Source organism: Fukomys damarensis, unplaced genomic scaffold (genome assembly GCF_012274545.1).
Source record: "Fukomys damarensis isolate Sample0158 unplaced genomic scaffold, DMR_v1.0_HiC HiC_scaffold_34, whole genome shotgun sequence".
NCBI lineage: Eukaryota > Metazoa > Chordata > Mammalia > Rodentia > Bathyergidae > Fukomys > Fukomys damarensis.
Window position 1 is genome coordinate 21137144 of NW_022900946.1, and position 25092 is coordinate 21162235.

General features: G+C 53.2%; 1 protein-coding gene across 8 annotated transcripts in view; it reads right to left on the minus strand.

The window, feature by feature from the left end:
- Window positions 1-25092, minus strand: part of Tsc2 (TSC complex subunit 2) — a 36541-nt gene that overhangs the window by 4356 nt on the left and 7093 nt on the right. The window contains exons 9-32 of one of the 8 annotated variants that reach the window (XM_010620432.2): window positions 24702-24775; window positions 23444-23570; window positions 22514-22657; window positions 21347-21484; window positions 20713-20816; window positions 20357-20438; window positions 18897-19052; window positions 18307-18423; window positions 13598-13720; window positions 13180-13286; window positions 12826-12976; window positions 11089-11211; window positions 10279-10413; window positions 8655-8844; window positions 7533-7626; window positions 7277-7379; window positions 6935-7029; window positions 5697-5825; window positions 4075-4236; window positions 3721-3873; window positions 3521-3633; window positions 2802-3014; window positions 1473-1676; window positions 840-908 (exon numbers count right to left, since the gene is read on the minus strand). In XM_010620432.2, the coding sequence (XP_010618734.1) occupies window positions 840-908; window positions 1473-1676; window positions 2802-3014; window positions 3521-3633; window positions 3721-3873; window positions 4075-4236; window positions 5697-5825; window positions 6935-7029; window positions 7277-7379; window positions 7533-7626; window positions 8655-8844; window positions 10279-10413; window positions 11089-11211; window positions 12826-12976; window positions 13180-13286; window positions 13598-13720; window positions 18307-18423; window positions 18897-19052; window positions 20357-20438; window positions 20713-20816; window positions 21347-21484; window positions 22514-22657; window positions 23444-23570; window positions 24702-24775 (3106 nt within the window). Of the gene's footprint in view, window positions 1-839; window positions 909-1472; window positions 1677-2801; window positions 3015-3520; window positions 3634-3720; window positions 3874-4074; window positions 4240-5696; window positions 5826-6934; window positions 7030-7276; window positions 7380-7532; window positions 7627-8654; window positions 8845-10278; window positions 10414-11088; window positions 11212-12825; window positions 12977-13179; window positions 13287-13597; window positions 13721-18306; window positions 18424-18896; window positions 19053-20356; window positions 20439-20712; window positions 20817-21346; window positions 21485-22513; window positions 22658-23443; window positions 23571-24701; window positions 24776-25092 lie in introns of all 8 variants that reach the window. The other 7 variants (XM_019206982.2, XM_010620431.2, XM_010620433.2 and 4 more) reach the window with 7 other exon arrangements.

The following is a 25092-nucleotide window of genomic DNA, read 5'->3' on the forward strand; positions in this document are numbered from 1 at the left end:
CAAGCAAGGAGCCTCACTCGAGCCTCAGCTAGGGAGGGGCACAGTAGCTCAGAACAGCCCTCAAAGACAAGGAAAGGGGCTGTTTCTCCAGGACTCTGGGCCAAAGGAAGAAGCTGATGGAGACATCCCCATCTGCAAGCAGACTCTGAGACCAGAGGCTAGCCTTCAAATCCCAGCCAGGCCTGCAGCAGGGCACGCAAGGGAGAGAGGGCTGTGGTCGCCAAGCTGAGTTTCCGGAACCAGCCTTGGGGATAGGGTGTAGGGGAGAAGCAATGGAGGTCAGCACAGCCTGCGACACCCCCTCCCCACCACTGGCCACAGCCCCTGCACACACACACGCCAGAAAGACCCCATCTGCACACAGCCCTCGTGATTGGCTTCTACCAACACTGGGGATAGCAGAAGCCCAGGACAACAGGCCAGGTGCTGGTCTGCAGGGCCTGTGATGATGGCACACATGGTCCAATCCACGGGCTCACAAAGCCAAGATGACTACTGATAGCCAAGGCAGGGTCAGCGGAGCCCCAGGGCAGGGCTCAACCCCCACCAGCTGCCATCAAGGAGACTCGGGACTATTCCACCTCCAGGGCTGAAGGGCTGGGAGACCTCGCACAGTCGGGAGCAGAGCTCAGCACAAAGGGGAACACATCAAAGGGGCTCCCATGGCAGAGCAAAGATGTCCTCATGCCAATCAGAACCCTGCTCCCCCAGGGCGATGAGAGGTGCAGACAGGGCCATGGAGGGATGACCAGATGAGGGATGATGAGAAAAAACAGTGCCTATGAGGCCAAGTGGCGCTCTGCAGCAAACACTGCTTCCTCAAAGGGGTGCACGAATACCTGCCCAGGAAATGCTCCTGTGCAGCTGTCCTTGGCAGGTGGACTGGTACAGGGAGGAGAAAGAGGCCACTGCAAGGGAACCACGTGAGCGGCCACGTCAGCAGCAGAGACTACACACAGGCCGAGCAGGACAGGCACAGCCCCGAGCCTGGAGAGGAGAGAGGGGAGGGCCAGCGGCCACCAGGCCGGCACACTTGGGCTCCCGGCTCTCTAAGCTGCTTGTGTGGACCTTTGGGAGGGCAGCGCTTCCCAGCTCCTCACAGGTGGACGTGGAGCCTCTAATCTGTGGCCACAGAGAAGGGGCACAGGAGCACAGTCTGAGGCATCCCAAGCAAGTTGGGCAGGAGGTATGGTTTCCTCAGGGCCTCCTGAGGCCCCAAGCACTGGGCCCCAGAGGGTACCGGCAATGGCTCCATCTGTTCATGATGCTGCCATCCCCGCAGCATCTGGATGGCAGCCAGCTGATGTCAGACTCCAAGGCACAGGTCCTTAAGCACAAGAGAACCTGCTCCCAAATGACACGGCCCTAAGCGCTGGCACAACCCTTGAGGATGATGGGGTTAAGAGGCCACCAAACAAGGAGCCCAGGGCCCCACGCTGACCACAGCCCCGTACACAGGCCTACGTGCTCACCCGTATTAGACCGTGGGAGAGGAGGGGGCTTGGCTGTGCCGGCCGCTGGCACGGACAGTGACTTGTACAAGGCAGTGTCCCGGTGCTCTTTGAAGCGCTCAGCAGCCATGAGGGCGTTGGACAGCTCCTGCAGGGGCATGTTGTTGATGTCTGAGGAGAAGGGGCTGAGTGGGTTCTCCAGGCTCATCAGCCAGCTGGTGTTCCCTGGGGAGGGCAGTGGGCACCCTCAGGCCTCTGCCTACAACGAGCCATCACCCCCCCAGCCCTCCCAGAGCAGCCTCCACCTGAACCGGCCCCCAGAGCACGCACCAGGAGTAGATGAGGTAGTATGTACGCTACCGCCCCAGGTCAGTGTCCTTGTCAAGGCCAGGCAGGCCAGGTGAGGGGAACACACTGCAGGGCAGCAGCCTCCTGCTCCACAGCCTGCAATCCAGTGCCCTGATCCCCTCTCCTACTGCTTGGTCCCGTGTCCATGGCACCTCCCGGGCTCTAGGCCTCTCTGATAAGTCCTTCCTTTTGGCCGAGAGGCCTGTTATTTACATATTACTTTTGGTTCTCCGAGACAGGGTCTCACTGTACAGTCCAGACTCACCTTGAGTTCACAGTCCTCCTGCCTCAGCCTCCTGAGTGCTGGGCTTGTGCCATCCTATCTGACTTGTGTTTTGCTCTGCAGCACTGAGACTGAACCCAGGGCCACCACACTGAGCCACACCCTCAGTCCCTCTCCCTCTCTGACAGTTGCTCGGGTTGTCCCTGAACCTGCAATCCTCGTCTCAGCCTCCCAAGTGTTAGGACTACGGGTAGAGGTCGGTTTGTGCCACTATGACCAGCAGGCAGGTGCTGTTATCACCCCGGTTGAGTTACACCCCCACCCCAGTTCCTAACACCCAAGACCTCAGAATGTGACTGCGTATAGAAACTCGATCTTCAAAGAGGTGATCAACTACAATGAGGTCACATGGCGGGCCCAAGTCCAATCTGACTGGTGTCCTCTAAAAAGAGATTAGGACAGAGGACCACATCAGGACACAGGGAGAAGGCAGTGTCCACAAGCCCAGGAGGGAGGCCTCAGGAGAAACTGGCCCTGTACACACCCTAACCTCAGCTTCCAGCCTCCAGATGGACAAGAAAGCCCCGTACCACAGACTATCTAGCTTGGTACTCCGCTAACACAAGCCTCCCTTTGGCCTCTGCAGATCCAGCTGTAAGGTCACCTCCTAAATGCCTTGTGCCCACTACTGTGTTCATCCACAGGCCTGTGGGTAATTCATGGGGGCCTGGGCATGAGCACAGACACTGGGCAGCCTAGCCTGTGTACCCCCTCAGTACCTGTGGGCCTCCGGACCAAGATCTCTGCCCAGCCCTGGGTCAGCAGTGGCACATAGGCTGCTAGGTTCGTCTTCTCTGGTGCTAAAACCCGGGCACCTGCAGAAGTCTGCTCAGGCTTTGTGGCTGGTGTGGTCTGCAGTCCCGGAGAAGCAGGGCCACCTGTGGTGTGGAGGGCCGGTGCGTCCATGGTACCAACCCGAAGGCCATGGCCCCCTATGGAGTATTGGGAGGAAGGGCTAGTGACCACCAGGTGCCTAATACAAAGCTGCCAGTACAGAGCTGGCCACTCTACCCAGCATCTGGCCAGGCTGGAAGCACCAGGCCAGAGCCTAGAGGGAGCCAAGACAGTGGCAGCTCGGCCCCCTGGGCCTGGTTCCTGGTCCCTGGTCCCTGGTCTTAGCCCAGGGCAGCAGAAGGGGCCCTAGCTGCTCCACTTGAGCACAGGAGAAAAAGCTCTGGGGTGAGCTTGCCTGGGGGTCAGAATGAACAACCATACAACAGCAGCCTGTCAGCTGCAGGGGGCCTCACTCCACTGTTGAGGTGCTGTCCCTCCCAATGGCCCAAGACAGCATGACACAAGAATGCCACCCAGGGTCACTGAGAAGGGGCCAGCCTCAAGCTGACCCCTGACCCTTAGCACCACGGGACACTCCTGAACATTGGGCCAGCAGAGGGGCGCTGGGTACCTGGCTAAGGAGGCAGCAAGGGCTGAGGCTCACCAGACATGGAGCGGACACGGTCCCGGCCCCCACTGGACACCTGCTGCCCAGCCTGGGACTCCAGCTTTGCAGGCGCCTCCTTGGTCTGTCTTATGTGTACACCAGATTCGGAGCTGAGGATGTAAGTGCCCCACACAGTGTCAGTGACAGCCTCCTGGGTCTCCAGGCCAGCAGGGCACACAGAGGGAAGGAGTTGTCACCTTGACTCTGGGCCACCCTGTAGCTCGCCTGAGTCCAGGCCCAGCAATGAGCGGGTCCCGGCCCCAACACTCGTTGTCACGGTGACAAGCTTATTCCCAACCAGCCAGGTTTTGGTCCTGCCACCTGCTAGGAGGAACTCTCCTACAGGAGACCTGGAAGCACAAAAGCACCCACTTCAGCTTGGAGGAACGTTGAGACCTCAGGAGCCACAAGAGCTGAGGCCCAGCCACCCGAAGAAAGGAGGCCTACCCAGCTGATGTGCCACCACCACGCAGAAGTGGTGTGGCCACAGTAAAACAGCCATACAACTGCCCTTGCCACCCCTGAACCCAACTCTGGAGCACAGCTCACACCTCTTGGGGACTGCGGTGAAGTTGGAGAACACATATCGGGCCATCATGTCCAGACACGTTTCCGTGAGCTCCAAGTGGAGATTTTTCAAGTTGTCATCAGCCTGGGCCATGGAGTTCTCATCTGCAGACCCAAGGCTAGCACTAGTGAGAGAGGTCTGTATTCTGCTGGAGGGAGAGGGCACAGCCAGGATCAGGGTGCTGGGCAGGGGCCAAGCCACCTATCACCAAGGCCAAAAGCTCAACGCATGCAGGGCGGAGAGGCCTGGCTCAGAAAGACCCCACCAGGGCCAAGGCACAGCAGTCCATGGAACTGCAGCACTGGAAACTGCAAGGACCACATCATCCCAGAGGGAGGCACTTCATGGGAAAGACCCACGCCCTTTGGTCAGAAATACGAGACTAGTGAAACAGGGCATCCCTTCTGCCCGAGCACACAGGAGAGTTAGTCGTGGCTGTGGCAGAACAACTTAGTCATGCAGACTTGGAAACCATGGGGGACAGAGCAAGATTGCATTCTGCCCACAGGGCCACCTCCCATCAAGGACATGGAGGGGCTGGGCTTCACATGTAGCTTTCTGCCCTCAAGCTCCAGCCAGGTGAGCCAGGGCTGTTTACTGCCCAGCTCTACATACACCCAAGGACAGGGGAAGGGCTTGTGCAGGTTAAATTCTGGTGTGAGTATCATGTCGGGGATTTAGCTCAGTGGTTCCGCCGCCTGCCTCACAAGCGCAAGGTCCTGAGTTCGATCCCCAGTACCCCCCCCGCAAAAAAACCGGTATGAGTATCACAATCAGAGCCATATTTTGCTCATAAAGGCTTTGCTAAAAAAACTGAGGGGGGAGTGTCACCAAGCACCCTCCACCCCAAACTCCTGACCAAGTCCCACAGGAAAGGCTGGAGCCCAAGTCTGCATTAGCAAAGAGCTGGGTCAGTGTGGGCTAAGGCTGGGGAGGGACTTCCCGGAGCTGAGACAGGCGTGCTCTCTGGTAGTGCAGCCTGAGCAGCAGGGGTTATTACAGGCAGGCAGCTGCTGGGATGCTGGCAACCAAGAACTGGCACCCTGATCTGGACGCCAGAAGAACTGACTAGGACTGTGCTGGGGCCCAGTCAGCAACCCCAGGGTGCCCCGCGCCACCCCTCAGCCCTACACAAAAGCCCAACTCCCAGCTACAACAGAGAGCAGACTTTTCCTAGAACAAAGCCCAAGAAGAAAAGTCCACTCTGCAGAATGTGACAAGGCTAAACCTGACCTGAGAGACCATGTCTCCACCAACCTGCATGGGCGCTGCTTTAATTTGCAGAAGCCCTTGCCCTCCAGGGATAAGCCTGTGCCAGCTGACACTGGCTTCGGGCTTCCTTGAGCAGCCACCCAGGCCAGCCTCTGAGGATGCTACGCAGCCAGCCCGTGCTCACATGGGGCTCAGGGACAGAATGCAACCTTTCCACCCCTCAGAACCAAGCTTCCTGGGCGGGAGGGGGCAGGCTCTTCTCCAGCCCTTGCCAAGGAGGGTGCGGGCAGGGCAGGTGACGAGGTCATGCAAGCAGCTCCATGCACCGCCACCCGGGTGCTCACGGGGCCAAGCTCCAGGGTCTGTGCCCCCCACCCAACACAGCCCCACTACCTGCGGACCACATGTTCAGACACACTGATGCTGCGGCACCGGAAGGCCTCGGCTGCAGAGCTCTCCTTGAATTCTTTCACGGGTGGGGAGTTATTCAGGCCTTGTTTGGGGGCTCTGGCTATCCTCAAACTACCGGGCGAGGAAGGAAGCCCCAAGCCCCAGAGAGCCCAGCTCCCGGGAAGGGGAGAACAAGCCATGGAGGGGTGAGGAAGTAAGGTCCCAGGCCACAGGGTCAGGATGGAGACATCCCATGGGTGAGTGAACAAAAGAACCATGCCAAAGGACAGTTAGCAAGAAAAGAGACAGAAAACAAAAATGCATAAAAATACAACTTGTAAACGCCGACTGAGAAAAAGTAAGGTTTCACGCATGATACCAAAACAAAGGACACTAGCGCAACTTAGATGTGCGTGGTTTGCCCGAACGGCAGGTTCCAGGCTATGCTGGCCAGGCATCCCCACCCACCTGGTGGATGGCTGGCACCCCTGCTCTGGGACCGGAGGCACTGACTCCTTGACAGCCAGGCCCCAGGGGTCACTGAGAACGAGGCAAGCTCTGAGTTTGAGGCCCAAGAGCCACGGAGAAAATGCTCGTTCCACCCACTGCTGGCAAAGCTTCTACCTCGAGCCCCCTGGGCTCGAGCAAGTTTTCTAAGTGCAGGTCATACTGGAAAGTGCCGTATCCCACCTAGGGAGAGCTGAGAAAGCTGTGCAGGGGTGGGGACAGGCGGAAGAGCCGTTCAGTGATGTGCAAACAAGAACACAGAGGCCTAGCACAGCTCTTTTCAGACTTAGCACAAGCAGCTGTGGTGGTCAAGAACAGCGTGTCCCCTGACGAGCAAGCTCTGGAGGAAAAAGGGCACCCTGTCTGGAGCCTGGGCTAACCAGAGGCCCCAGGGCCGAGGAGGGTACAGCCAGGGGCTACCTCTGCCCAGGCTGTGAGCGAGCCTGGATCCTTCAGTGCAGTAGACCTAAACCTGAACACCTACAGCTAGCATCCTGATCCCCAACTCAGCAACTCTGTACTTGTGGCCCAGGCAAGTTGAGACAGGCCAGCATGGCAAGAGTGGGGCAGGAGTGGCCCTGCAGACCTGCCCTGCCTCTCAAACCCAGGGGCCTTTGAGCCACAGCATACCTTCAGCCCCAGACCAATACACACCGCACAGGTCAGAGGTCACAGCCTGGATCCCACCCCACATGATACCGGGCATTCCCCAGCAGGGATTCCAGGCCCCGAACCTTTTAGGCCTCTCATTGAGGCTAGTGCTCCGTGCTCTGAAGCTGTCCTTCTCAGGGGTGTCATCGAAAGACAGGAGGACATTGGAGCGTAGACCCTAAAGTGAAGCAGACCCAAGCTGTGAGGAGGCCCATGAACAAGAAGGCCCGGGACAAGCTGCGGGTCCAGGACAAGGTGGCAACCTCCCTAAGCCCCATGCTCACCTCAAATGAAGTCCGATGGGCTGGGCTCAGCAGAGCCCCAAACAATCCCCACTTCCCTCCCTCCCACCCAATCCCCTGCTCCAGCCACTGACAAGTCCTGGCTCTAACAGAGACACAGGCCTCCCTGGCTCTTGAGCTAACCTTAGTGATAAATGGGACAAAATCTTTCCGGAAGGGCAGGCGGCACCTAATGAACCACATGGCTATGACGTGATGCGCCAGGCACACGATGTACTGATTGAATCTGGGAAAGAAGAAGGGGGAACTGTCCAGGATCCAGAGGCACAAAGCAGAGGTCCTAGGGCTCAGTGACTCCAGGACTCAGTGTGCTTTTCAGCTCCAAGAGGTGAGGACTAGCCATGGCAGGACGGGCAGAGCTTGGGCGACCAGCACTTACTTGGAGGGGTTGGTGTAGGGCAGCGAGATAGCAAACACACTTGCGTACTGTTCAGCGGCAAAGTTCCTGTAGAGGTGGGGCAGCCTGGCCAGAGCTGCAAGGCAAGGACACACTCTTCAGGGGGACCCAGGACAGTCTGCAGGTTGGGTGCAGTACCGAGCAGTCACCAGGGTCCCATGTTTTATTTATAAAGGCCAGGGCACAGCTCCTTTGGCCTGACAGAGAAGCCGCGGCCACCCAAATGTGACCTTCCTAATTCTGGCCTTTGCTTTCTCCACACTAGGGAATGGCAAACTACAGTTCCTATGCCAAATCCAGCTAGTGGCCTATACTAGTATAACCCGGAAGCTATAAACTTTTCTTTCAAAATTAGGAATTGAACCCTAGGCATTTGCAGTAAGCCACATACCTAGTTCTTTGTTTTGTTTTGAGACAGGGTCTTGCTATGTAGTTCAGGCTGGTCTTAAACTAATTACATGGGGATTCTTTTGCCTCAGCCTCCAAGAGTGCTTGTATTATAAGCCCGCCTACCACACCCAACTGTTTTTATACTTTGCAAGGTAGTAAGCAAAATAAAAGAAAATGTAACAGGGGCCCTGTCAGACCCACATCACTCTCTCTGGCCCTCCCTACCAAGTGCCAGCAAAGCTCTGTTCTGGTCTCAACACCTCAGGACCTGCTGCCGGCCAGACACGTACCACGTGACGGAAATGAAGGCACAGGTGAAGGAGCCTGAACTCCTGGGAGATGGATGGACAAAGGATGATGATGTCAAGGGGGGGACAGATAAAGGACAGTGAGATGACAAAACCAAGATATGGGCCAGGCATGATGCCGCACGTCTATCATCCCAGCTCTTGGGAGAATTGCTGCAAGCTCCAGGCCAGCCTGAACTACACAGTGAGACTCTGGTTCAAACAAAAAACACGCTGAGGTGCTAGGGCTCTGGGATGGGGTGGGACTAAAACAGTATCCTTCTGGGGGATACTTCTGACGCAGGGGTTAGGGGAGGAGCAGCTTGTCTAAGGATGGGCTCCCCGGGGAAAGTCGGCATGGGATACTGCAAGCAGGCCCAGCCCCACCCCAAGGCCCCTACATACTTGGCCCTGTGTACACACTCACTGGATAGAAACTCTAGGAGAGGGACAGCCATGCTGGCCGTGGCAGAGATGTGTGTGAGCTTCACCACCAGGACGGGCAGCGCCTTGATCATGATGTCAGGCATTTCCACACTGCAGATGGCCAGGGCCACCACACACTGGCTGGCACAGCGGTAGATGAGGCCTTGCTCCAGGCAGTAAACCATCTCACGCTGTGGGAAGCAAGAGCCTCAGGGCCTACCTGCCACCAGCCAGCCACAGTCCTCCGCCCACAGGGACAGCCAGGCCCCCGGGCAACACCTGGTTCCCACCCTGCTAGGCATTCCCAGGCCTAGTCTCCCCTTGGCTAATTCTGGAGTACTCCGTGGGGAGGAAGGGCTAAGGGTTAGGAAGGTCTCTGAACACCTAAGGGGCAAAGCTTGCCACTAGCGAGGCCACCATGGCAGACTGCACAAGGCTTCCTAACCCAACCCCCTGGCCACCAGGACACAGCTCCCCAGCCCACCCTGGAAGCATGGTGTGCTGGTCCCCTGGGCCCCTTGCTTCTGAGAGCCCCGCACGTTTGACCGTGCTGCTAAAGGGAAGTGCTGTCTGAGGCAGCAATGCTGCGGGACCCCACATCCAGTCCTGGCAGTGTCCTCTGAGAAGGCAGCAGCAAAATGATAGCTAAGGTCACGGCCTAGGGGCCCAACACCCCAGGAACAGTTCCTTCAGAAAGATAGTACCCCTCACAAACACCAGAGGCCCAGTAGAGCTCAGACAACCTTCAGCCCAGCACCCTTTGATGGAAGGCTAGTAGAAGAAGGCTGAGCCATAAAGGAGGGGCTAGAGCGCATTCCGATGGGGCTAAGGGCTTTTAAAGTAGGCCTATAGGGTGTAGAGCTCTGTGTTAGTTCCTGACAGTGCTACAGTCAGGAATGTGGGCTCAAGGGAAAGGCCAACCGAGCCTGAGGCTAAGTCCCTCTCCTGATTGCTGGGACCTTGATCAGGCACCTGACCACATAAGAATTGTTTTTCCTACGCTCTCTTTAGCAACACCGAGTAAGGCTTGTGTTTCCTCACCGAGAGATGCTAGGGCTCCAAATGAGACTGAGGATGATGGCAATAGCATGCCTGTGTGCGTGTGTGTGCGTCTGTCTGTGTCTGTGTGACAGAAAAGAGCACTGCTGTGCTTTCCGCATTTAACTGGGGGCGTGGAAGGAAAAGAAAGCTAAGGAGCTCCAGCCTGCCCATCACTTCTCACACCCAGCCTGGCCACCCTGTCCCAGAACTGCTGCAGGGACAGGTCAGGGAATGCTCCTCAAAGGAAGGGATACTGCTGAAGAGGGGAGGGTGGAAGGACACATTTAAGAGCTGCGCTAGGGCCAGGGATCTAGCTCAGTGGTTCCACTGCCTGCTTCGCAAGCACAAGGACCTGAGTTGGATCCCCAGTACCAAAAAACAAAAACAAAACTACACTAAAGTCCAGAACCCCAGAGAGAATTTGGGGGCACCAGGAGCTACAGATGCCTGAAGTTCTGGGCAGGTTGGCAGGTAGGGGTCCAGTGGTCACAAGGGGAAGCAAAGCCAGTTCATCTCACACTGTCCTAGCAGCCAATTTTCAAATCTCAAGCACCACGAGGGTCCCCGGTCCTCCCACTTCACACCTGTTTGGTCTTGTCCAAGTAGTTATGGTAAGAGATCAACACCGTCAGAACAGGAACCACAGCCAAGTGCAGGTCAGTTCTGGAGAAGCCTTCTGGGGTGCCTCGGAGGCGCTCAAGGGTCTTTGGGCCTGAAAGCTAATGACCAAGACCCATTTGTGAAGCCCCTGAGCAAATCCCATGGGTAGCGGGAGGGTGTCGGGAAGGCCATGAGAGCCAAGAGTATAGAAGGAGCAGGGCAAACGCCTGTCATCCTAGCACTTGGGGAGCTGAAGCACGAGGGTCACAACAAATTTCAGCCGAGCCTAGGCAGTTTAGTGGGACTGTCTCAAAATGAAATAAAGAAAATAATAAAAAGGTTGGGATGTAACTCAGTGCAAAGGCCCTGGGTTCAATCCCCCACACCAAAGGAAAAATAAAGATGGGAGGCCACTGTTTCCTTTCCTGGCAGGGATCTGCCTTTTCAGAAAAGTGGGACAGTACCACCTCTTGATAGGTGAGAGGCAGAGACATGACCTGAACGTGCAGGAGAGAAGAGAGAGGACATTCCTGCTCAGTTATATATAGGAATCATTGATGCACCATAAGTTGAGACTTCTGGCCCACTGTCTACTGGTCCAGGCGCGCATTCTGTATTCGCAAGGGTTTAAAGGAGACCGTCTCAGTCTGTCAGGTCACAGGCCCGACACATTCCTGCCAAGGGCTTGCTGTTTTTTGGAGGAGATACTGGACCACAGCCTCCATCCCCAGCACGCCAAGCCCACTGTGAATGACAGCGGAGCGGTCAGCACAGGCCTGCTGGGCGGGTATTACCATAGAGCAGAGGGCAGAAGAGAGCTGGTCAACGTTGCATGGAGATGTGAAGATGAGAACTTTGTAGCGCAGTGACTCTGGCAGTTTACTGAGGACCAGCTTCAGCACCTTCCAGTCAGTTTCCTAGAGGGAAAGGGATGGTATTGGGATGGGCAGGGTCTTCTGGACTTGTGGACAGAAGACCAAAGGTCACTGCTTGAGGCTGCTTATAGTCAGACAGCAGCAAGACCTTTGGATGCCCAATTTTGCACCAAAGGACCTACTGAGCCAGGTGTGGTGGCACACGCCTGTAATCCCAGCACTGGGGAGGCTGAGGCAGGAGGATCGCTGTGAGTTTGAGACCAGCCTGGGCTACATAAGTGAGTTCCAGGTCAGTCTCAACTACATAGTGAGATCCTGTCTCAAAAAAAACAAAACAGGCCTACTGGGACTGGGCCTCTGTTCCCACAGCTGCAGTAACAGCTGCTGCTCTTAGACTACCCTTGGCAGCGGCAGCTGCTCTTTAGAGGCAAGGCTGAGTGGAAGCCCAAGAGGGAGCTAACACCTCCTCTGTCCTCTTGGCCCAAATCAGGATTTCGAGTACCAACTGAACTTCTGCAACAATGAAGAGGCAAGGGCTGGGGTTGTAGCTCAGTGGCATAGTACCTGCCTGGCAAATGCAAAACTCTGAGTTCAATCCCCGATACCAAAAATGGGAGGAAGGGGGAGGGGGGGCTGAGTGGAAGCCCAAGAGGGAGCTAACACCTCCTCTGTCCTCTTGGCCCAAATCAGGATTTCGAGTACCAACTGAACTTCTGCAACAATGAAGAGGCAAGGGCTGGGGTTGTAGCTCAGTGGCATAGTACCTGCCTGGCAAATGCAAAACTCTGAGTTCAATCCCCGATACCAAAAATGGGAGGAAGGGGGAGGGGGGGAAGTAATCCCCAGGCAAACACCCCTGCATAACAAAACCAAAAGCTGCAGCCCAAGGCCACAGTGACAAGGAGGACCTATTTGTGACCTTCCAACCCTACCTTTGCCTGAATATCTCATCAGGAAGTGAGCCAAAGGCAGAGTCCTAGAAGCCCTTCCACGTACTACTCCTGTGACACCAGGCCTGGAGACTTCTGGATAATTTCCTACGGTCCTTTGGTGCCACCATCTGGGGCCCCAGGACCCTGGACCTGCCCTGGCCTCTGGCCCCCACCCTCCTCCAACCTGCTGTCCTATCCCTCCCTGGCCTCAGCCTCTTGACATAGCACACCCTCTTCCAGGCTTTGCTGACTCCACCTTTCAAACTGAAATCTTCCTCTCCTTTCAAAGTTGCCTTCAGTTTTTCTGTCAAGTATCCCAGGAGTGATTCCCACCACTACCCTGGATCCCCCTCCGCAATAACCAGTCCATCGCCTGCATTAAGTTCAAGTGAGCCTATGGTCAAATTATCTGGCTACAGCGGACACAGTGGCATACGCCTGTAATCCCAGCACTCGGGAGGGGAGGCTGAGGCAGGAGGATCGAGACCAGCCTGGGCTATGTGAGTTCCAGGTCATTCTCAACTACATAATGAGACCCTGTCTCAAAAAAACAAACAAACAAACAAACAAATCATCTGGCTACAGGGCTGAGCCATTCTATAAACCTAGAAGCAAGGGCACTCCCAAGGTCACCCACACAAGAGGGATGTGTTCCAAAAACCTGGTGCTCTCTGGGCAGTGCCCAGTGCAACTCTGTCTGCCCAGAGGGAGAGGTTCTCCTCACCTGCTTCAAACACTGCAGCAGAACTCGGAAGAGCAGGGAGTAGGGTAGGTGGCCAAGCCGAAAGGCAGGGCATCCTGCTGCAGAGCCTGTTGGCCCAGTGGGAGGTGAAAGGGGGCCGCCAGCCTTTTTGTCAGAGCTCCTCTCAGGCTCCCTGCGGAAGCAAATCAGACACCAGCTGAGGTGTATCCTACCATGGAGGTGGGAACAGACACAAGTGGTTCTCCTGGCCCTGGCCCATAGCAAGGATCCCTTCGCCATGGTCCCTCCAGGGCAGACAGCACCTGACTCCATCCCTAACCCAACGACCCTGACACCCCTGGAGCACCAGTTTGGGACAGGGACCGTCTCACATACATGTAGTCACACAAGCAGTAGGGGCTAAATCTCACGATCCCGTCCTTGGTGGGCAGACCCAGGCGGTGCAGCGCATCAGCCCGTAGCAGCAGCAGGAAGTCAAAGGCCTGAAAAGAACCAAACAAACTACGCCATCCAACTGAGCCGGAAACTGCATGCCATTGGGAAGTCAATGTGTTTCCTCTGTTCTGCCATCTCAGGCTACCATGTGACTCAGTGACAAGCCAAAAAGGCACAGGGACTGAAGGCAAAGGAGAAGCAGAGGGCACTGAGAGGCTACAGCTACCGAAAAGCGCCTCAGAGGAAAAGGCCTGCAGAGGGCCCCTCCTTGGGCCACCTCGTCTTCCCGTCTGTATGCATCATGTCCACCGACCCTGAGGCGGCCCGCTGGACCCCAGGGAATGGACCATCATCATACCTGCAGCCGGATACTGCTGGCAATGGGCAGGGAATAGTTATGCTTGTAGTGAAGCTGGATGTGGCTGACAAGTGTCTCATATACACGCATGGCATGGCTGGCAGGCAGGGTGTACAGCTTGGTCTGTGGAGAGAGGATGCTATCACCTTGAGGGCCAGAACATGACATTCAGCCAGGCAGGGCAGCACCCTAGTGCCCTACAGATAAAAAAACCAGGACCATCTCTCGGAGGGTGAGTAGACAGCATCTGCTGTGCTTCCTGTACACGACCACCAGCCACCAATACCACTCTAAGGGGAATCTCTTCATGTGTCCAATTCAGCAGCAGGAAATCAACAAATCAGGAAAACCTATCCAAGGAAAACCCATCCAACAAAAACTAACACCCATCCTAGTGTGCCTAAGAGGCACGCAATGCTACAAGGCAAAGAGGTCAGCGAGGAGCAGCTGGTGGGATGCACACACTGCAGGCTTACTCCCAGGTGCCGAGGCTGGGTCCCTCTGTAAGCCCAAACCAGAAAGGCACTGGGCCCTCCCTGGAAGGTGACAAGCGTGGACAGGGAAATGGCCTTCTGTCACGACAATGTGACAGAGGAGGAGGTCTGGGCCAGGGGTGCAGGGAGACAGCAAGAGCCTGAGGGCCCCTGGTGGCCTATGAGCCTTATAGGGGAGCAGCAGGTATTCAAAAGCTCATTAGTACTGTTTTTTGAGGAAGGCAACTGACAGCTGTTTCTCCTTGTCTCAGAGCACAAGACAGGAAAGCATCATCCTACACTGGACCACGCAAGGTAGGGGAGTTTCACATAATGCACAGCAATAGCAGGCTTTTACAAGATTCTCACAGGGCCTCAACCAGGCCCTCTGAACAGAAAGGGAGTAAAAAACTTATTGGAGCAAAACACACATTGCTGTTAATCTCCCCTCACGATGCTGTCTCCCTTGTTTGAAACACAACTATCCCATTGTTCATGCCAGTTTAGGAAGCAGTTCTGGAAGTCCTGTTACATGAGTGTCTTTAGTTGCAGTGTGTGGCTGACCCCACTGTCCTGAATCAATTCAAAACCCTAATCTACATAGCATGTTCAAGACCAGCCTGAACTACATAGTGACACTCTGTCTCAAAAAAACCAAAAACATGAGCTGGGAGTGGTGGCGCACACCTGTAATCCCAGCACTTGGGAGGCTGAGGCAGGAGGGTCGCTGTGAGTTCGAAACCAGCCTGGGCTACATAGTGAGTTCCAGTTCAGTCTCAACTACATAGTGAGACCCTGTCTTAAAAAACCAAAAACAAACAAAATTCTGTTTAGGAAGGACTGTCTAGTTGTCATCAAAGCAGACTTCAGAGTTCCATGCAAGGAAATAAAAACTCAGGACAAGGGGCTAGGGATTTAGCTCAGTGGTTCCGGCATTCGCAAGCGCAAGGACCCAAGTTCAATCCCCAGTATCAAAAAAAAAAAGATTCACTATTTCCTAATTTCCCTTGTTTTAATCTAAGCATTTTCCTGTTTTCTTACTTAAACTGTATCTTTGATAAATAAAACAGTGTGATTTGGTTATCATTTTTTTTCCTAATTATGAGAGCTTCATTCTTTTGTCTTCATGGTTACTTGTGTGATAACAGCATACACAAATTGTTAAAATAATCAATTTCTAGGGAAAGGAGGTAGAAGTACAGTATCTTTTATACTTTCAGTTTTTCAGTTTGTGGTCTTTGTCTTAATCTTTGTGTTGGCTTTAACTGAAACATGCCAATCTGTGGTTTCAAGAATTTTTTGTTTAAGGTAGTATTGTAAAAGCTTACAAAATGAAGGAATTTCACCCACACTTGAATATGTAAGCAAGATTACACACAGATGTACCAAATGGTTAACTTTGTTTTACTAATTTGTATGAATGTGGAGTGTCTGTTGCCCATTACTATACATGTGCAAAAAAATGTGGCTTAGATTTGTGCGACTGCTTAAGACTAGGACTTGTATTAACTTCTTGATCCTTTGTATAAGGGAGTGCTTAAATTGTAGATGGCCTTTGTGTTCATAATTAAATGCAGCTTTAGGCTTGAAAAAGGGTCTCAAAAAAAGTTGCCCTCTTTGGGCTTGAATTTATGATCCTCCTGCCTCAGCCTCCTTCGTACTGGAATTACAGGTAAATGCCATCAAACCCAGCTTGAATTAGAAGTGTTTAAGCTAATGAATGCATACACTACACCTTATGTGATATTAATATCCATAGTTATACTTAAGAGACACTGCTAGGCTTTGAAAATCAGCAATCAATGTACAGTGGCAGAAGGAAGGGCCTGACTACTGCCCACCTAGAGATGTGTGGTGACAGTATGGGGTGTGTTGAGCTGGGTGTGGGGACAACTGCCTGTAATTCCAGTTACTCGGGAAGCTGAAGCAGGAGAATCACAAGTTTGGACCCAGCCTGGGCAATTTAGCAAGATATTCTCTCAAGGGCCAGGGATTTGGCTCAGTGGCATCGTGCCTGCCTTGCAAGCATAAGGTCCAGAGTTCAATCCCCAGTACCAAAACAAACAAAAATAAAAAAGGGGGGAATGTATGGGGATCAGAGGAGGAATGTGTGGTGACACAGGAGAGACTAGTGAAGAAAAGGTTATGTGTGGGGCCAAGAGGAGCTGTGGCACCAAAGACCCTCAGAAGCATCTGAGCATCATGCTGCAAGAACACCTGCAGGGGTTAAGAAATGTCTGCAGAGCATCCACCTGACACAGGACTTGTGTCCAGAATAAACAGGGAATTCTTTTGAGGTTTGTTTTGGGATTGTTTTTTTCCCAGTACTGGGAACTGAACTCAGGACCTTGCGCTTGCCAGGCCTGTGCAGCACTACTGAGCTAAATCCCTGGCCCTGTTTTGGGATTTGTTTTTGTTTTCATTTCTGGTACCGGAGATCAAACTTAGGACCTTGTGCTTGTGAGGCAGACATGGTGCCACTGAGCTAAATCCCCAGCCCACTGTTTTGGTTTTTTGAAACAAGACCTCACTATGTAGCCAGGCTGGCCTCAAACTCTTGGTGATCCTTCTGACTCAGCCTCTTGAAGGCTGGGATTATAGGTGTGTGCCATGCACCTACCTTGTAGAACATACAGAGAATTCTTATATCTCAGTAACGCAAAGACAAACAACCCTGTAAAAAACGGGCAAAGATCTGAAGATACACAGCTGGTTAATGACTATATGAAAAGATGTTTGGGCGGATGGTGTAGCTCAGTGGTACAGCCCTTGCCTAGCATGTGCAAGAGTCTGGGTTCAATACCCAGCACAGAAGAAAAAGATGCTCAACATCATTACCTTTCAGGGAAACAGTGAGATACCACTTCACACCCACTAGGATGGCCACAGACAAAGAAACAGAAACAAGCTGATAAGAAAAGGAAAAAATAGAAACATAGTCTTTGTAAATAGGGAAGGGTGGAGGTGGTGAAGGGAGGGCAGGAGAATGGGGAAAAATAAGAACCAAGATGCATCATGTAAAGGTACAAGATCCCAACGATGAATGTAACTGTGCTGTATACCTAAAATGTACCAGTAAACTCAGTGAAAGAAAGAAAGAGCGCAGCAAGCTGAGTACAGTGGCACTCGCCTGTAGCCTCAGGTACTTTGGCAGGAGTAGAGTTTGAGGCCAGCCTAAGCAACATACCAAGACCCATTTCAAAGAAGGGAAAAATGAAAGAACAAAGAAAGAGATGTAACAATGCTGTGGAGCACTTTCTCCATGGTGGAGGAATCAGAACATCATACACAGCTGAGAGGGATGTGAAACGGTGCAGCCCTGGTACAAAACAGGCTGGCAGCTCCACAAACCTTATACACAGACATAACCTCCAACCTGCCCATCTGCCCTACTCCCAGATGTGGAAACACATGCACACAGAAATGCCTGTGCAACAATGTTTGAAGCAGCCTTGTTCACAAGAGTCAAAAGGGAGAAACAACCCAAGTATCTCCATCAGGCAAGTGGGTGAACAAAGTATAGACCAGCCATGCCGTGGGACATCAGTCAGCCAGAAAAAGGGATGATGCACTGACACCTCCACCAACCTGCCTGAACCTTGAGAACACGGTATTCAGTGAGAGAAGCCAGCTACAAAAGGCCACATTTTGTGTGATTCCATTTATGTGAAACGTCCAGAACAGGCAAACGGATGGAGACAGAAGGCACACTGGGGCTTGGCAGAAGTTCAGGAGTGATGGCTAATGAGCACGGGGTTTCGTTGGGATGTTGGGGATGTTCTAAACGCAACGGTGGTGATGACCAGGCAGCTCCGTGAATGCACTGAAAATCACCAAGTCGCTCACTGTAAAAATGGTAAGCTCTACAGTATATGAAAAGTAGAGCTGTTTTGAAACTTAAGACAAGATATCAAGCAAGAACAGGCTTTCTCTTCCTCCTCAGCTGATGAGGAACCAGTCAGGGCAAGTATCACACAGAAGCAGAATTTGGTTCTGACCAGAACTCGGGGTCAGTGGCAGACTGGACAGCGTGGCCCTCACCCACTGTACCCCGCAGGCCTCTCACCTAGTCAGGACCTCACCCTGCTGCCCACCATAGCCACCACACCCCTGTGACCCTTGTAGAGCTCAGGTCTCTGGGGAGACGTGTCCCTGAAGAGCAGCCTCCAACAAGGGTAAACAGGAGCTGGGCGGCACACTGTCCCAAAAGAGACCATCTACAGAGGTCTCACCCACCTGAAGGATGACCAGGAGCCCCAGGACTGCAGTTTTCACATCCTCCAGAGAAGCTGAGTAGGCAGTCACATCCCTTTCTTCTAACTCAGGAGGCAGAGAAAGGGAGCGGGCCATCACCTTAGAGAGACCAGCACGTTAAGACCCAGCTCTTAGCTCTAGCCACGGTCAAACCTAACACTTTCTACCACAAATACCTTCTCTTTCATTTTCAGAGAGAAAGAAGGTATAGTTTACATATCCAACTGGCCATTCAGGAATCACAGTGCAGTTTAGATCTAAAAGGGAAAGGTCCTGGCTTTGTCAGGAGGATATGGACCACAACCTGTCACCTGGGCTGTGTGAACCTCCCAGCATCTAGCCCAGTTCTCAAGGAGCCACACAATACCCATTTCTAAGGTCCTGAGAGCAGGATGCAATCCAGCCTGGCCTCTGGACACCACCTGACTCTGCTGGGAGAGACATCCTGACCCCTGAAGACAGTCACAAGGTTGACAGTGGACTCCAGTCCACAGGACTGTACCACAAGGAGAAGTACCTTTGGCACTTAGCCCCCCCATACCCCCCCGCCCTGGGCCCTGTGCAGTCCTCACTTTTTCAATGATGTCCAGCAGACTGTTGAAGTGGTGGGTATGGCAGCCCTCGGCCAGATCCACCAGCAGTTGGGTAGCCAGCTTTCGGACTTGGGGGTCTCTGTCTTCAGGGATATGGGACAGCTGAGAGATGACTACTGAGTTAATCAGTTCTTCCTGCAAGGGGCAGAGAGAGAGAAGGTAAGCCTCACAGTGAGGGACACTAAATTCCTCAAGGAATCAAGTAAAAAAACCTAAGGTGTTGTCAATCAAGACCAGAAAAGCTGAACAAGAACATCATCGGGGCCTGTGAGCCTGAAGTAGTCTCTGGGGCCCTCCCTTCTAGGGTACCTGCTTAGCCCCTCAGTTAAGATCAGTGACTGCTCTACAGTAACCTGGCACAGCCACAGAGCCAAAGCCATGTGCCAATGTGACGCAGCCAAGGAAAAGTCTCCGCGTGCTTTTTGTCACTCAGTGTCACAATTAATAATAAACCCTTTAGGGCCGGGCGTGGTGGTGCACGCCTGTAATCCCAGCACTCGGGAGGCTGAGGCAGGAGGATTGCTGTAAATTCGAGACCAGCCTGGGCTACATAGTGAGTTCCAGGTCATTCTCAACTACATAGTGAGACCCTATCTCAAAAAAATCAAAAAAAAAAGGGCTGGGAATTTAGCTCAGTGGTTCCGCCACCTACCTTGCAAGTGTAAGGACCCAAGTTTGATCCCCGGTACCAAAAACAAAACCAAAAACCAAAAAATTACCCCTTTAGCACATGTGATGGCCTGGATTTGATCTCCAACACCCCCCCCACACACTCCTATGTAGAGGGCTGTGTGAACGTTGGTGGCAGTAAAACCCTAATATCACAGAATCTACTGCAAAGCGGGGGGTGGGGGATGTTGCAAGAGCTTTTATGGAGGGCAGGGGATTTAGCTCAGTGGTGCCACCATCTGCCTTCCAAGCCCAAGGTCCCGAGTTCGATCCCCAGTACCAAAAAAAAGGCACGCAGATACACATACTGATATTCTTCTAGGAGGAAAAGGTAGCACAGAGGGAAAGGCAGAGGCAGAATTACCAGGCAGGGCCCAGGACAGCCTAGCAGCTGGTGATCAGCCAAGAGGCAAATGATGAAAGTGATTACAGACACAACAAAGTACCCCCCATGAGACTATTTTCAACTCAGACCAGAATTCTTTAGAGGCTCCTGGGTGACAACTAAGCACAGAGCCTTAAAGGCTTGTGTCATCCATCCATCCCTACTCCTCACCCCCCACTGCTCTACAGTTTACAGACCCAGCACAGGCCTGGCCAGGACACCACATGACGAAAAAATGAATTCATGAACAAGGGAGAAACTGACGCAATTGAATGCCTTCCACAGAGTAGTGCCAGTAGGAGTGGGGAGTCTCAGGCTGGGGCAGAGCCAGGAGGCATACAGTGCCCAGAAGCCCCCAACCCCAGAAGGCTCCAGCTCCACCCACCTCATAAAACTGCCTGTTGATGAGCAGCACAAAGGACAGCACATCCAACACCTTGATGCGCACAGCACTACGAGACTCATTCCTGCGGGTGGGGAAGGAGAGAACAGGCTGTGGGGCTGCGTGGTTAGGCCTGACCCTGGGTTCTCCCCATGGATCCCAGCTCAACATCCAGACCCAGCCAAGGGAAACAGAGAACTCTGCCTTCCAAGAGGCCACAGCACAAGGGCCTCACTAGAGGACTGTTTCCTACGGGAGAACCAATCTCTGCCACTCAATGAAAACCACTGCTCTGAAGAATCAGAAAGGAAAGCCACCAGTGTCATCAGGAGCCAGGGTGGGCCAACAGGTTTCACTACCTGAAGAACCTCTCCATCAGCAAGTGCAGGTTCTGGATCCAGCCGTCCTTCGCTGGGTGAATGGACTGAGCTCTGTAGGATATTAAGTTTAAGAGGGAGGACTCCTGTCGAGGAAAGATAGCCAGTGTCAGGGAGCCAGAGGGTCTGTCAACCCACTGCTAGGCTAATGTCCCCGGAGAACCAAATTTGCGTGAAGAGACCATTCCCCTTGCTACCCAAGTGGGAAGCCCACAGGAACAAAGCCTCCTGGCTGTGGAAAACACAGGTCAAAACACACGAGCAACCTGGCTTAGGGCCGAGTGTTCCTGGCAAAATGACTCGGATGCCTGGGGGCAGCCACAGAACAGTCAGCCTCCGCAGAGCAGTCCAGAACTCCCTCCACACAGGCGGGAGGACACTGATGGTTAGGCTAGCACTGAGCTCTTCAACAGACCCACACATGCAATGCTGCCTGAACTAGCAGGCTTCCTTGCTGGAGCATAGATCCTGGCAAAGTAGGAACCTGCCGAGCCCTTTACTTCAAACTTGGAAAACTTGGCTTTACATCTGCAGACAGTGCTCCCAAGGGCCTTTTCCCTGCAGCCCTCTTGGCCTGAACCCAAAGCCCCACAGGGTGGGGAGTGTGGAGTCTTACAGGCCTTTGGTCCGCACAGCTCTCCACCAGCTCAAAATATCTTTCCTGTGAGCCATGAAACTCATTCTGGTCACACAACTCCTCCACAGTAGTCAGCAGGTCATGGACGATGGTCCTGAGCTCTGGGCTTTCCAGGTCCTGCAGAACCAAGGTACATCACACAGAATACTTCCACTCCCCTCAGGAAGCTCACTCCTCCTTCCCACTTCTCCACAGCCTAGGAGACCTCAGCTCAGGACTAGGTGCATGTGGACATGCCCTCAGTCCCATGGCTGGGCCTCACTGGGAAGTGTGGACACACTGTTCTTGTCTTCCCCACCCTGGAAAATCCTGGCTAAAACTACGCAGCCCAACCTGGAAAGAAGAGCAGGAAGGAGAGAGCAGCTACAACTTCACACCCTTACACTTCTCCCAGGCTCTAGTACCTGCTGAAGCCCATGCTCCCACACTTGCCATCTCAGGCTAAAGGGCTACCTGGCTAGCCAGTCAACAGCAATGGTCCAGTGAGAACCCAGATCCTAGGAGGACTCAACTCAGGCCCAGAGACCCAGTCCTTCCTTCTGCTGAATCGGTCCCTGGACATCATCCAGCCCTGGCCATACCAGATGCTGCCCTCGTCTGCCACAGCCCTTGCATCAAAAGCTTTAAACCAGGGTTGGGGATTTAGCTCAGTGGCATCATGCCTGCCTCGCAAGCACAAGGTCCTGAGTTTGGTCCTCAGGACAAAAGAAAAAGAGAAAAACCTGTGTGCCTATGGGCCCTGGGGTCCTCAGTGCTATAGTTAAGAGACTCGTTAATGCTGTCCTCCAAAGTCATCGGAAAGCCACAGCCAGCACTCCAGATGCTCTGGGACCTGTCTTTAGGGCCCACTCAGCCCACAGAGGTGACATATTCTGTCCTTCTGTTGGCCTTGAGCAACACTGGCCCAGCTTGCTCACCTACTGCATACTCCTGTCTGAAGTTAAAATCATGGAGCAGCATTAGGAAAAAAATGAGATCTGTCCTCACTGTAAGGTAGGTGGCACCTCCAAGAACAAATGAGCACAGCTACAGCAGGCTCTGAGACCTCAGAGACAAGGCCTAGACACGTAGGTTGCCACCTCCTGGGAACAGGTCACCTGTCTGGGGTATCAACACCCTTGGCCTGTGGCCTTCACTCCACTTTACCTGGAGCTGCTGAAGCAGCCGTTCCATGACTTTCAGCAGAATGTCCCACGTCACTGCCTGAAGCTCCTTCCTATACTTCTTGATGAGTCGGGTTATGGACAGCACAATCTCATAGGACACCACTTCGTTAGGACAGGCCATGGCCTAGAGAACACAGAGCAAAGGGCATGCAGGGTCAGCTACTCCCAGCTCACACACAGAAAGCCCCCTCCTACTTGTCCCTTAAAGCTGAGTGCAAGACAATGAAGCACGCAGCACTTACACCCATGGCCATGGGCCATAAAAACATGCGAGGCACCCAGAAGGGTGTCTGCTACTCTGCACTAGTATGGTTGGGATCCAGATAGGCTCTAGGGCTCCCACCTCCAAAGGGCCTGATTCAAAGACCAGTGTCCTAGCACTGCAGAACCTGACAGGTATGGCCTGAGTTCCGGCAACAGCAGCACACAAAGACCATGCCCTACACTGTGCCGTAGCTGAGGAGAGAGTGCCTCAGAGCCTGCAGAACAGGAGATGCAGCTTGTCAGAGCTGCTCTGCACTGTGAGATATGATCATGGAGCCGTGACAACTACGTGTACATGCACAGGAAATGCTCTGAATGTCTCAGGGCATCATCGAAAAAGAAGCTGAAGCTGTCATTCTATCCTCCAGAACGATGGCAAGAATACTATTTGACAAAAGAGAACCATCACCAGCAGGAGGAGGGGTAGCACTGAGCAGCTTCAGTCTTCATTTGCAGGAGATGAAACTTGTAAGACAATGTGTTTTGAGAAGAAAATCTTCAAATGGCCCTAAATCTCATCTTCAGTTCAAAAGCAACTGACTGAAAGCACCCCCTCATCCCTGCTGCAGCAGCCCAGCCCGGCAGGTGGGCAGTCTGTGAAGACCCCAATTCTTGCCATCTCACTGCAACGTGAAAACCCCATTACCTCATAAAAAGATGGCAATACAGATGTTGGGGAGTTCTTGAGAGAAGGGAGTCGGTGGGCGCCCCAAAGAGCCATGCCCACAAAGAACACAGCTCCTCTCAGCAGGGGGGCATCATCCCTGTAGGCTCTGAAAGCAATCCCCAGAAAGACCAATGTGAGTAGGGCCCTATCCCTGTGTGCAGTCCAGTGAGGATCTTGGCACTGGTAGTGCCCACAGCAGTTCCTGTACTTTTAGGGCAGAAGCATAGCTGGAAAAAGGGTTGGAGAAACAGGCAGAAAACACAGGCCAGCAACAGCCAATTCCTTCATGATCTGTTCAACAGCAAACACTCTTGACCACCCCACGTGCCACGAGTCACTCAAGATCCAGGGATAACAGACTGAGTGAGAAGGCCTTTGGCCTTCAGTCTAGTGGGGACAGAACCTAACCAAAAAATCACGTGGTATAAAGCTTCCACAAAAAAATCATAGTCCACAAGGAAAGCTACGGGCCTGAGAGCAAAGGCTACTCAGGGAAGCTAGGGAACTGATTACTACTCTAAGACCTATGGGAACAATTAGACTCACAAACGATGGGGAGAGCATTCTAGCAGGGGGAAAGGGTGTACACAGAGGCCATCAGGGGGAGGGGGAGTAGCAAGAGGGAAAGAATGACAGGGCCACTGGGGACCTTGTTCCATAGGGAGGATTCTTGTGTTGGGAGCACTGGGAAACACTGTGGTCTCAGGCAAAGGGTGACACAATCAGATCTGATATAGAAAAAGGTCTCTTGCTACTGTGTGGAGAACTTTCAAGAGGCAAAAATGGATGCCAGAAAGCAAGCGTTGAGTATCACGGGTGTGGGGTGTCTACCAGGCAGAGGACAGACTTGGGCCACTTCTTGGAGGAAGAAGCAATAGGTCTTGTAATGGTTTGGCTGCAGGGTGAGGTCCAGGAGACAGTAGGTTAACACCATGAGTCTAGCCTTATAACAGGATAAATAGTGACAAGTCTCACTGGAGACATGCAGGTGAGGGAAAGGGATCTGAGCTCGGTTATGGGCTTTGATTTGCCCAGCAGGAAAGGATAGGAGATCACACATACGACATACCTAGCTTTAGTGAAAGTTCCTAGAACTGGCAAACAGCAGTGCCAGGAAAACCCCAACTTCATTCACACTAGACAAGTGTCAATACAAGAAAGGCTCCTCCTGCACGTTTCCAGGTAGCTAATCTCAGCCCATTCACTCTCACCTATCACCTCACATGCCCACACTCACCTGTCCTCCATGATGCGGCACATGTTATAGATGGCACTGTGGCCCAGGTGAGTGCCCAGGAGGTTACGCATCAGCTGGGGGACAGAAGACACATCATAGGGAGTAGCAAATAGACGTTCCAATGCCATTAGGTGCATCCCAATCTCATCAAGGGCAGCCCTCACCCTAACTCACACTGCCACTGCAGCCCCATGGTACAGCCAGCTCACTATGACCTCCTCTCAAACCAGAAGCTACAGAGGTATCAAATGCCACCCAAAGCCTGGCCTCAGGTCAACTGCTTGGGAAAGGTCACCCAACTTACCCTTAAAGGCCACTGTCTGATAACCCAAAATATCATATGCCAACTACTGAAGATGGCCTTTAAACTTTGATGTTCTGGGATTGGAAT